Source organism: Cheilinus undulatus, linkage group 16, assembly GCF_018320785.1.
Source record: "Cheilinus undulatus linkage group 16, ASM1832078v1, whole genome shotgun sequence".
Classification (NCBI taxonomy): Eukaryota; Metazoa; Chordata; class Actinopteri; order Labriformes; family Labridae; genus Cheilinus; species Cheilinus undulatus.
Genome location: NC_054880.1, coordinates 4,665,035 through 4,677,594, shown reverse-complemented (window position 1 = coordinate 4,677,594; position 12,560 = coordinate 4,665,035). Strand labels below are relative to the sequence as shown.

The 12,560-nt window shown below is 38.8% G+C and overlaps 2 protein-coding genes across 4 annotated transcripts in view; both read left to right on the top strand.

Moving 5' to 3' along the window:
- The first annotated feature begins 1,747 nt into the window (after positions 1 to 1,747).
- LOC121523776 (gastrula zinc finger protein XlCGF57.1-like) lies at positions 1,748 to 6,594 on the top strand. The gene is made up of 2 exons (XM_041808812.1): positions 1,748 to 1,879; positions 3,690 to 6,594. The coding sequence occupies exons 1-2, from the start codon at positions 1,855 to 1,857 to the stop codon at positions 5,501 to 5,503; spliced, it is 1,839 nt and encodes a 612-aa protein (XP_041664746.1). The 5' UTR covers positions 1,748 to 1,854; the 3' UTR covers positions 5,504 to 6,594.
- Positions 6,595 to 7,220: 626 nt separating this feature from the next.
- Positions 7,221 to 12,560, top strand: part of LOC121523793 (gastrula zinc finger protein XlCGF57.1-like) — a 33,165-nt gene continuing 27,825 nt past the window's right edge. For 2 of the 3 annotated variants that reach the window (XM_041808842.1, XM_041808837.1), the window contains exon 1: positions 7,227 to 7,349. In XM_041808842.1, coding sequence (XP_041664776.1) covers positions 7,325 to 7,349 — 25 coding nt within the window. In that variant the 5' untranslated portion in view covers positions 7,227 to 7,324. Of the gene's footprint in view, positions 7,350 to 9,743; positions 12,429 to 12,560 lie in introns of those variants that run through there. The other variant, XM_041808839.1, reaches the window with a different exon arrangement.

The window sequence follows — 12,560 nt, the reverse complement described above, 5'->3', positions numbered from 1 at the left end:
TTAAAATGGTGTATAAGTTCAAGAATTTTCAAAATCCTCGGATAATCCTGCTGCAGGGGCTGGATTTTCAAATTACTGTAGGGGGCGTTACTGAGCCAAAAAGCCATGCCCACTGACACTCATCCTAGCAATCATTTCGTTTTGCTACTGGGTGTTTTTCTGCTAAGTTTCATGGCTTTACAAGTTTTGTAAGCACTAGATAATTCTACTTCCTGTTACATGGCAAATGAAAAATTGTCACTGCCTCACCATTTTAGGTAAGGACTCATGACCTTCAAATCTGAGTAATATCAACCTTGAGGGATGTGCCTGGGCTAATTTCAGCAGGATTTGGCCAATCTTGCAATGAGAAGAATTTTTTTGAGTGAGCACCAGCCATTTTTATCACATGATGAAGCATTTCAACCTAAGGGGCCGCCATGGCCACGCCTTTCGACTAATGAGAAAATCCTGAATAACTTTGGACCTAAGACATCTCTTCTTGCTCTGCACCAAAGATCAAGTAGTTTGGATGAACACCCTCAGATGAGTTAGTTCAAATACGACCCCTAAAATATGGCTTGTTTTACCAAAAAATTCAAAATGGCTGATTCCCTGTTTGACTTACGATATGGGTCCAAGAGGATTTTTCTTTTTTTTTTTTTTCTTCCTGACATGACACATCTGCCCACACATGTTCAAAATCCTAGGTTAAACCTGCTGGGGGGGGGGGGTGCTGAATTTTTGAAATGTTGTAGGGGCACCTTTGAGCCAATAGGCCACGCCCAGCTACAAAATGAACATCAATCATCTCAGAATGCCAATAAGATTGTTTTTTTGTCAAGTTTCATTGCTCTAGATGTCTTATAACCATTTGAAAAATCTACTTCCTGTTTCATGGCAAACAAAAATCGACATGGCAACACCCTTTAACGTAGACATTTGACCATTGTATATGTGTGAGGCCAACTCCTTGGGAACTGCCTGGGCCAATTTCAGAATGATTTGTCCAACCATGTAGGTACAGCGATGTGAAATTCACGAGTAGTGACTTTCTGTTGCCAGAGGGTGGCGCTATACAATTTTTCAAATTTTCAAGTATGGATGTGTTCTGGCCTGGACTCCTATCAAGCATATGAAATCTGTCTCAGATATGACCATGTATACTAGAGTTATGAATGTTTAAAAATTTTTGGCGAGTGTGCCGAAGTACAAGTCGATCGGATGAAATCCCTCGGGCGAGTTCGTTCAGTTATGACCCGTGGAAAAGGCCGAAAACCGCCCCTTTTTTGCATATTTATTCAAAATGGCACATTTCCCGTTGGAGATAGGGTGTAGGCCCAAGAGGCTTTTTTTTTTTTTTTGTAGATCTCCCCAAGCCACACCTGCACACAAAATTTGATTAATCTACGACAAAGTCAAAGGATGGGGCTTTAACTTTGAAATCTGTTGGGGGCGCTATTTTTATAATTCTGAATTTTCATGTTGGAGACCCAAAAATTATCAAAATTTTCACGAGACTGGACACTTGCAAAGTTTCCAGCAAATTCAGACATGTTAAATGCCTCGAAAGTCCATGAAATGACGGCAGATGCGTAAGTAAAATAATCCTAGCAAATACAATTAGGTGCTCGCACCACTCGGTGCTCGGGCCCTAAATATCGGCTGATCTGAATCGTGTTCCGTTCTCAGGACAGGATGTTCGAAGCTTTATTCTGAAAGCCGGAAGTGTGTGCCTGAGGTCGCGTCTTTGTTTCCGGGTCATGAAGACTTTCCCCGTCGATCACCGTCGCCGTGTTTGGATGATCCAGTGTTCTGTATGAGCGCTCAGAGTGGACTTTTCTCGTCCTTCTTCGACTCTTGGATGTTTGTCAAATGTCCGGCTTTCAGGCTCTTTCAGGTTTGTTTTCTTTCTTCTTCTCTAAACTTGTTTCCAGTAAATGTTTCTGAGAGCTGAGCCTTTAGCTAACTTTCACAGCTACATGCAGCACATTGTTAGCTTTGGCTAGCTCCAGATAACAATATTGCTTTGTTCCCAGATCTGCAGAAATCGTTGCTGACTGTTGTTGGATGATTGAATGTGTGAGAGGATTTTTAATGATGAGTGAACTCTAATTATGACGCCAGTCAGACCTTATTAGTGTGGGCCACAACCTCTGCTGCTAACTGGTCTTTACTTGAGGATTTATGGTTGTTCATAGTTTTCTGCACACAAGAATAGATGAGAGCAGAACAGAATGTTAACTGGTGGTTCTGTTCACATGTGTACAACAACATTTTATTTTAGCTAGCTGAATGAAACTCAATCACACAATGAAGATCTGATATCTCAAATAATAGCTAGAAAAGTCAGTTTGATTAATAAGATGTATTTATTAAACCTTCTAAAAAAGTATAAATCGATATTTTACCACATTTCACATATGGTCACCTTTCTAAATTAATGACCTATGACATTTTTTTGGACAAAGGTTATTTTTTAATTTTCTTTGCTTCAGTCAGCTCTTCATGATGCTGGCCATCTCTGGTAAAATCACGAACATCCTCAGTTGAACAGATCATGTGATCCTACCCCTTTAGTGTAACGGCCTAAGTCAAAAGTGTGACTTTGGCCATTTATAAAGTTTATTAAAAAAATAAATTCTACCTAGTTACTGAAGTTATTGCCATGGTGCAGGACTCAGTTCCTACTGGTAGGTGAAAAGGTTTACTATAATAAATGTAAGGCTACAATTATTGTAGTTATTTGTCCTTTTAGTCAGCATAGTAGCAAACTAGCAGTTACTTATAATAAGCTAAGAGTGGAGGGTCCAGAATCTGTGGCTGTAGTGAATGGTTTTCTAATGTATGAGATATTACATTTCCTGATGTGGGTGTTCAAAATGAAAACAATTGAGTAAAAACAACAACAGGACTTTTGTTGTGTCGCTGAGTCAAAACAGTGGGGTTAGCTCCAAAGTTTGCTTTGGTGTTGCAGGAGACAAGTCTCTGCTTTGCTTCCAGACTTTCATCAGAGCTCTGCAGCAGAAGTTTAACACTTTTATTAACAGCCATGACCATTAATGCTCATGAGTTTATACCATTTGTGACATGATGATGCTGCGTTGGCCTTCACTGTGATGATGAGTTTACTTTCAGTGTGGTGTCATGGTCTCTTATTTTCATGCAACTCTGAGTAACGATTGTAAGGAGGTGAGATGGCTCACTCCTCATCAATCTCTGCACTGGAAAACAATGCAATGAACATGTTCAGAATTGAACAGCATATCCAATGAGTAATCATAAATTAAATCCATTGTTGAAAGATGTCACCAAATTTTGCAAACAACATCAGTGATTCATTGCATTCCTACTCTTTAATTCTTGTCACATATTTTCCTTTCTATCAGCATCTCCTCCTCCATCTCTGGTATATTTGATCAACATGAGATTTGGCCCAAAGCATTCTGCTTTCCTCTCTGACCAGTGAGGACACTTCCAAAGTACAATGAAAGAATCAGTGGTCAAAATAGCACAGTCAAGACCAGCTGTTTTTGAACTTTTTAGATAAAGACTCTTCTCTACATTAAAAAACATATATATTTTTATTGACATAATGAGATGTAAGGAGTGGGGAGGGGCCTTGACAAACTAAAATATCATTCATTACTTAAAGACGTGTTGTGTTAAAATAAAATCAGTTTTTCTTACGATGTGTTTCTGTATTTTAGTTTTTCCTGATGAGGTCCATCAGCTGTCAGTGAATAAAGAAGCGGCATGTCCTGAGCAGCAGGAGAGGAGTGAGCATCTGAAAATTAAAGATGAACCTGAGGAACTGTGGAGCAATCAGGGGAATGAACAAATTCACAGGCTAGAAGATGACATCATCAAGTTCACTTTTGTTCCTGTCCCTGTGAAGAATGAAGATGATGAAGAGGAGCCTCAGTCTTCACAGCATTCTCAAAAACAGACCAAAGAGTCAGCCAGGTGCTTTGATCCAGAGAGAGATTTACAACAACATTCTGAGGTCAAGACTGAAGACTCTTCTGATCCAGAAACTGATGACAGCACTGATTGGAGGGAGATGACAGAACACCAGTCAGGTTTAAAGTCAGATGGGGAAAGCACAGAAACGAGCACAAAGACTCAAAAGAAATTGTATATCTACTCAGAGTGTGGAAAAAGATTGAAGGGTGAAATGGGTGTGATTAGACGCATGGTTGTTCATACTAAAGAAAAACCATTTAGCTGTACAGAATGTGGGAAGAGATTTCCCCGGCGAGACAATATGATAAGACACATGGAATCTCACGAAGGAGTAAAACCTTTCATCTGCTCTGTGTGTGGTCAGAGATTTACAGAAAAAGGAAGTTTACATGATCACATGAGAATTCACACAGGAGAGAAACCTTTTGTCTGCTCAGTCTGTGGCAAGAGATTTTCCCGGAAAAGTGTTTTGACCACACATATGGTAGTTCATACTAAACAAAATACCTTCCCCTGCATTAAGTGTGGTAAGAGATTTACAAGAAAAAAAAGTGTGACCTATCATATGAGACTTCACACAGGTGAAACACCTTATGTCTGCTCTGTGTGTGGCAAGAGATTTACCCAAAAATCAAATTTAGCTGCTCACATGAGAATTCACACAGGAGAGAAACCATTTTTCTGCTCTGAGTGTGGTCAGAGATTTCCCAGAAAGGGAGATTTAACTCGTCACACAAGAATTCACACAGGACAGAAACCGTTTGTCTGCTCTGAATGTGGTCATGGATTTAGCCAAAGTGGAAATTTAGCTGCTCACTTGAGAATTCACACAGGAGAGAAACCATTTACCTGCTCTGAGTGTGGTCAGGGATTTAGCCAACATGGAAGTTTAGCTGGTCACATGAGAATTCACACAGGAGAGAAACCGTTTGTCTGCTCTGACTGTGGTCAGGGATTTAGCAAACATGGAAGTTTAACTGGTCACATGAGAATTCACACAGGAGAGAAACGGTTTGCTTGCTCTGTGTGTGGCAAAAGATATACCTATAAAGTAGGTTTGACCAGACACATGGTTGTTCATACTAAACAAAAACCCTTCCCCTGCACTGAGTGTGGGAAGAGATTTCCCTATAGAAACGGAATGCTGAAGCACATGAAATCCCACTATGGAGTAAAACCTTTTGTTTGCTCTGTGTGTGGTAAAAGATTTGCCGAAAAAGGAGATTTAAATCGTCACACAAGAATTCACACAGGAGAGAAGCCATTTGTCTGCTCTGAGTGTGGTCAGAGATTTACCCGAAAAAGAACTTTAACTAGTCACATGAGATTTCACACAGGAGAGAAACCTTTTGTCTGCTCTGGGTGTGGCAAAAGATATACCAATCAAGCAGCTTTGACCAGACATGTGAAACTTCATACCAGAGAAAAACCCTTCAGCCACTCTCAATGTGGTGAGAGATTTTCTCAAAAAGGAAATGTGACTGAACATGCAAAAAAACATGAATCGGCATCAGCAGGATTGTCTTGTCATGATGAACCAGGTTTCAGTTCCTGTTGACTCCCTATGGTTTCTGTGACGTGGTTAAAACCTTTCATGCCCTGCATGAAGGTCAGCTCAAGCATCAGGGGTGCCGCACTTCAACAGCACTTCCAGAACAAACAGGTCCCCAAAGGCAAATCCCTCTTAAAACTGGAAATATCTGATTGGTTGTCTTTTTATCAAGGATTCTAACTGTGCCCGTGAGTTGTTTGTCAAAAGTTCTAGAACCATCACTGCAACTCACCTCTGACCCCTGGATTGTGAACTTTCATGGTTTTCCATTGAACTGTTAATGCCTTCTCTCTCTGGACACACCAACAAGAACCAGATGTTGCTCATAAATACCTGAGTACATGTCCTGCTTGACTGGAAGAGTTTGGACTAAAGATCTCATAACTGCTGTAAACATAATTTTTCAAATTTTAATCGAATCTTCCATGGACCAACAGTGCCATCAACTGGTCGTCACACGTTTCTGCATGGGCAACCTCTTAATGCCAAAATGTTTTGGTCAAAAATCCTTTCTATGTTTAAATCATGTTGTTACCCCTGTTTAACTGTGTAGCATGCATTTTGATACGATAGTCATATGGTGTTGTATAAGTGCTTCTGCTATTCCTTTTATCCTCATATAAACTTTACTCATTGGTAATGTGGTCATTTTAGTTATTAATAGTCAGACACAATTAAGATGATTGAGTTAATCCATGAAGTGAATTACATTGGTTTCTGTACTTATTACTATGTCTTCTTTCTTTCCTTGATATAAAATGTTTTTTTTATGGTCTGGGACAGTTTCTATCTGATGAAGGGTTAGATTGAACACAGTATTATTTCAGTTCCTGGGAGGAGTGGAAAAACCCTCCTCTATCCCCACATTAAGAAGTGGTGCTTTCAAGCACACTCGCTCTTCTTATGTGCTCTCTTAACGCTGTCTGTTCTTCCAACCTGTCACTCTTTCTCTCTTCTTGTTTAGCTTCTTTTTGCTATTAGTTGGCATTTCATTTTTGGCCTTTATCTTTTTCTTTTCGTTTCCTCCATGTTTTTCACCATGTCCCAACTATTGTTGAACCAAGTTGAGAGTAATGTTTTCTTAATGTCAGTAGCTTTGAATTATGTGGCAAAGAAGTAAGTGTTGTAATCTTAGAATTAAAAGTCAAACATCAATTCCCAGCATTTCTTAAATGAATTGCATCAATCACTCTCAAATCAAGAGGGAGAGGTGCATCTGTTTAAACGTGTGTGGCATGTTTTCTCTACCTGGAGATAATTTCTTAGGTGCTGGTACAGAGCATCACTTCAATCTTTGTGTCTTAACAAGAATAATATGTGATTTTCTTCTAAAAGCCCTTTTATGGAAGATTTTTCCCATAAAAGATAACAATAACATTTTTAGATTGGAAAATTTTTGAAGAGAATTCTAAAGTATTCATCTTTATTTGCTCTATGACAGGTGGTCGAATAGACATATATTTTAAAGAGCCATATAAACCATGCATGTTGTGAGAAACTTGTGAATATAACCTAAATGTATATATCAAGACTAATTTAAACCTTTAGTTTTAGTGCCACCATTATGATCCAAAGATATGGACAATCTGATGTTTCTTTTGTCAATATCGGCTAATCTAAATCCTGCCCTGTGTTCCGTTTTCACAACCAGATGTTCGAAGCTTTATTTTGAAAGCCGGAACTGTGTGCATTAGGTAATATTTTTCTTTCCGGGTCATGAAGACTTTCCCGCCGATCACCGTTGGCGTGTTTGGATGATCCAGTGTTCTGTTTGAGCGTTCAGAGTGGACTTTTCTCGTCCTTCTTCGACTCTTGGATGTTTGTCAAATGTCCGGCTTTCAGGCTCTTTCAGGTTTGTTTTCTTTCTTCTTCTCTAAACTTGTTTCCAGTAAATGTTTCTGAGAGCTGAGCCTTTAGCTAACTTTCACAGCAACATGCAGCACATTGTTAGCTTTGACTAGCTCCAGATAACAATATTGCTTTGTTCCCAGATCTGCAGAAATCGTTGCTGACTGTTGTTGGATGATTAAATATGTGAGAGGATTTTTTTGTGATGAGTGAACTCTAATTATGACGCCAGTCGGACCTTATTCGTCTGGACCACAATCTCTGCTGCTAACTGGTCTTTACTTGAGGATTTATGGTTGTTCACAGTTTTCTGCACACAAGATTAGATCAGAGCAGAATAGAATGTTAACTGGTGGTTCTGTTCAGAACAACATTCTAGTTTTACTGAATGAAAGTCTGATATCACAAATAATGGCAAGAAAAGTAAGTGTAATTATGCAGATATATTTATTACACCTTCTAACAAAATCATAAATAAAGATATAACATTTCACATATGGTCACCTTTCTAAATTAATGACCTATGTCATTTTTTTTTACAAAGGTTATTCTTATTTTTCTGTTCTTCAGTCCAGTGTTGATTTTGGCAGCTATTTTTAGGTTTAGTATTAGTTTTCATCTTTAAATGATATAAATTTTAGTTTAAGTCACATTTTAGTCATTTCTATCCTTTTAGTTTTCGTCTAGATTTAATCAACAAAAACTCAAAACATTTTGCTCTGATCTTTTAGTCCAAGCATTTATTCTCTTGCCTAAATTTAGAACCAAATCATGGCAGTGTGTTCCCTGCACTCTGCTAAACCTGGGGTCCCTGCTTTCTACAGCTGAGAGGCAGAAGAGTTACTGATATATTGTAATTTTACAGATTTATCCACAGTGGAGAAATATCACAGATTTTGGATGTGTGACGAAAACGACATTACATTTTAGTTTTAGCTGGTCATCTTGATGAAAACTAAACTGTTTTTCTCAGTTTCAGTCATCACAGATCTATTTTTGTCAGTCTTAGTCTATTTTTGTCATGTAAAAAAGGCTGTCAACGAACATTTTTAGTCATAGATTTAGTTGTCGAAATGAACACTGCTTCAGTCAGCTCTTCATGATGCTGGCCACCTCTGGTAAAATCACCAACACCCTCAGTTGATCAGATCATTTGATCCTACCCCTTTAGTATAATGGCCTACGTCAAGAGTGTGACTTTGGCCGTTGATAAAGCTTTTTAAAATGGCAGCCGCTTCAAAAAGAAGAAATTCTACCTATTGACTGAAGTTATTGCCATGGTGCAGGACTCTGTCCCTACTGCTAGGTGAAAGGGTTTACTGTAATAAATGTAAGGCTACAATTATTGTAGTTATTTGACTTGTCAGTCGGTAAAGTAGCAAACACTGTGAAGCTAGCAGTTACTGATAATTAGCAAAGAGTGGAGAGGCTCCAGAATCTGTGGCTGCAGTGAATGTTTTTCTGAAATGTGTCGCATTTGCGTAAATGTTTTATTATGTTGTGCTGGCTTTACATACAAACAGATGGGAGATAGCATCAACAAATGTAATGTTTACTGTAAGTACTACATTTCCTGATGTGGGCATTCACAGTGAAAGCACTTGAGGAAAAACAACAACAGGACTTTTGTTGTGTCGCTGAGTCAAAACAGTGGGGTTAGCTCCAAAGTTTGTTTTGGTGTTGCAGGAGACAAGTCTCCGCTTTGCTTCCAGACTTTCATCAGAACTCTGCAGCAGAAGTTTAAGACTTTCATTAACAGCCATGACCGTTAATGCTCATGAGTGTATACCTTTTGAGACACGATGATGTTGCGTTGGCCTTAGCAGTGATGATGAGTTCACTTTTATTGTGGCATCACGGTCTCTTATTTTCATGCAACTCTAAGCAATGATTGTAAGGAGGTGCAATGGCTCACTCCTCATCAATCTCTGCACTGGAAAACAATGCAATGAACATGTTCAGAATTGAAAAGCATATCCAATGAATAATTTTAAAGTAAATCCATTGTTGACAGATGTCACCAAATTTTGTAAACAACATCAGCGATACGTTGCATTTCCACTCTTTAATTCTTGTCACGTATTTTCCTTTCTATCAGTGTCTCCTTTTCCATCTCTGGTATATTTGATCATTTTTAGATTTTCCTAAAGCTGTCTGCTTTCTTCTCTGACCAGTGCTGAAACTTCCAAAGTACAATGAAAGAATCAGTGGTCAAAACAGCACAGTCAAGACCAGCTGTTTTTGCGAACTGTTAAGATAAAGAAAACAAAAGGGACTGATATAAAGAGATGTAAGGGGTGGGGTGGGGCCTTGACTAACTAAAATATTATTCATTACCTTAAGACGTGTTGTGTTAAAATAAAATCAGTTTTTCTTACGATGTGTTTCTGTATTTTAGTTTTTCCTGATGAGGTCCATCAGCTGTCAGTGAGTAAAGAGGCAGCATGCCCTGAGCAGCAGGAGAGGAGTGAGCATCTGAAAATTAAAGATGAACCTGAGGAACTGTGGAGCAATCAAGAGAATGAGCAAACTCACAGGTTAGAAGATGACATCATCAAGTTCACTTTTGTTCCTGTCCCTGTGAAGAACAAAGTTGATAAAGAGGAGCCTCAGTCTTCACAGCATTCTCAAAAACAGACCAAAGAGTCAGCCAGGTACTCTGATCCAGAGAGAGATTTACAACAACATTCTAAGATCAAGACTGAAGACTCTTCTGATCCAGAAACTGATGACAGCGCTGATTGGAGGGAGATGACAGAACACCAGTCAGGTTTAAAGTCAGTTGGGGAAAGCACAGAAACGAGTGCAAAGATTCCAAAGAGATTGTACATCTACTCAGAGTGTGGAAAAAGAATTAAGGGCAAAAAGGGTGTGATTAGACGCATGGTTGTTCATACCAAAGAAAAACCCTTCCCCTGCTCTGTGTGTGGTCAGAGATTTAGCCAAAAAGGAGGTTTAACTCGTCACACAAGACTTCACACAGGAGAGAAACCATTTGTCTGCTCTGAGTGTGGTCAACAATTTACCCAAAAAGGAGGTTTAACTCGTCACACAAGACTTCACACTGGAGAGAAACCGTTTGTCTGCTCTGAGTGTGGTCACGGATTTAGCCAAAGTGGAAGTTTAGCTGTTCACATGAGAATTCACACAGGAGAGAAACCATTTGTCTGCTCTGAGTGTGGTCAGAGATTTCCTGAAAAAGGAGGTTTAACTTGTCACAGAAGGATTCACACAGGAGAGAAACCTTTTGTCTGCTCTGACTGTGGTCAGGGATTTAGCCAACATGGAAGTTTATCTATTCATATGAGAATTCACACAGGAGAGAAACCATTTGCTTGCCCTGTGTGTGGCAGAAGATATGCCCATAAACTAGGTTTGACCAGACACATGGTTGTTCATACCAAAGAAAAACCCTTCCTCTGCACTGAGTGTGGTAAGAGATTTCCCCATAGAGACGGAATGATGAAACACATGAAATCTCACAATGGAGAGAAACCATTTGTCTGCTCTGTGTGTGGTCAGAGATTTCCCGACAACGGAGGTTTAAATCGTCACACAAGAATTCACACAGGAGAGAAACCTTTTGTCTGCTCTGAGTGTGGTCAGAGATTTACCCGAAAAGGAACTTTAACTAGTCACATGAGATTTCACACAGGAGAGAAACCATTTGTCTGCTCTGAGTGTGGCAAAAGATATACCAATCAAGCAACTTTGACCAGACATGTGAAACTTCATACCAGAGAAAAACCCTTCAGCTACTCTCAAAAAGGAAATGTGACTAAGTGTACAAACCATGTACATGTAACAACATGTGACAAACCATGAATCAGCAGGATTGTCTTGTCATGATGAACCAGGTTTCAGTTCCTGTTGACTCCCTATGGTTTCTATGAAGTGGTTAAAACCTTTCATGCCCTGCATGGGGGTCAGATCAAGCATCAGGGGTGCCTCTCTGCAACAGCTCTTCCAGAACAAACAGGTCCCCAAAGAAGAAACCCTCCTAAAACTGGATATATCTGATTGTTTGTCTCTTATCAAGGATTCAAACTGTGCCCGTGAGTTGTTTGTCAAAAGTTCTAGAACCATCACTGCAACTCACCTCTGACCCCTGGATTGTGAACTTTTAAGGTTTTCCTGTGAACTGTTAATGCATTCTCATCAACTGGTCATCACACGTCTCGGCATGGGCAACCTCTTAATGCCAAAATGTTTTGGTCAAAAATCCTTTCTATGTTTAAATAACGTTGTTACCCCTGTTTAATTGTGTAGCATGCATTTTGATACAATAGTCATATGGTGTTGTATAAACGCTTCTGCTATTCCTTTTATCCCTTTTTAAACTTTACTTACTGGTAATGTGGTCATTTTAGTTATTAAGAGTCAGACATGATTAAGATGATTGAGTTAATCCATGAACTGAAGTACATTGGTTTCTGTACTATGTCTTCTTTCTTTCCTTGATATAAAATGTGTTTTTTTTTTAATGGTCTGGGACAGTTTCTATCCAGTGAACGGTGAGATTGAACACAGTATTATTTCAGTTCCTGGGAGGAGTGTAAAAACTCCTCTATCCTCACATTAAGAAGTGGTGCTTTCAAGCACACTCGCTCTTCTTATGTGCTCTCTTAATGCTGTCTGTTCTTCCAACATGTCACTCTCTCTCTCTCTCCTTGTTTAGTTTCCTTTTGCTGTTAGTGGCCATTTAATTTTTGGCCTTTATCTTTTTCTTTTCATTTCCTCTATGTTTTTTTTTTTACCATGTCCCAACTATTGTTGAACCAAGATGAGTGTAATGTTTTCTTAATGTCAGTAGCTTTGAATTATGTGGTAGAAGTAGTAATTGTTGTAATCTTAGAATTAAAAGTCAAACATAAATTCCCAGCATTTTTTAAATGATTTGCATTAATCACTCTCAAATCAAGAGGGAGAGGTGCATCTGTTTAAACGTGTGTGGCATGTTTCCTCTACCTGGAGACAATTTCTTAGGTGCTTGTACAGAGCATCACTTCATTCTTTGTCACTGTGTCTGAACAACAAGAATAATATGTGATTTCTTATAAAGTCATTTTTATAGAAGATTTAGCCCCAGAAAAGGTAATAGCAATTTTTGTATTGAAAAGTTTTGTAAAGAATTTTACTGTATTCATCTTTACTTGTTCTTATGATAGGTGATCGAATAAATTCTGTATTTATTTATTTATTATTATGAGAATAT

Bases quoted from the DNA above. Each gene is read 5' to 3' on its own strand.
- LOC121523776 (XM_041808812.1), top strand. From the start codon at position 1,855: ATGTCCGGCTTTCAGGCTCTTTCAG. The intron at 1,880-3,689 runs GTTTGTTTTCTT...TCTGTATTTTAG, and splicing joins CGGCTTTCAGGCTCTTTCAG to TTTTTCCTGATGAGGTCCAT.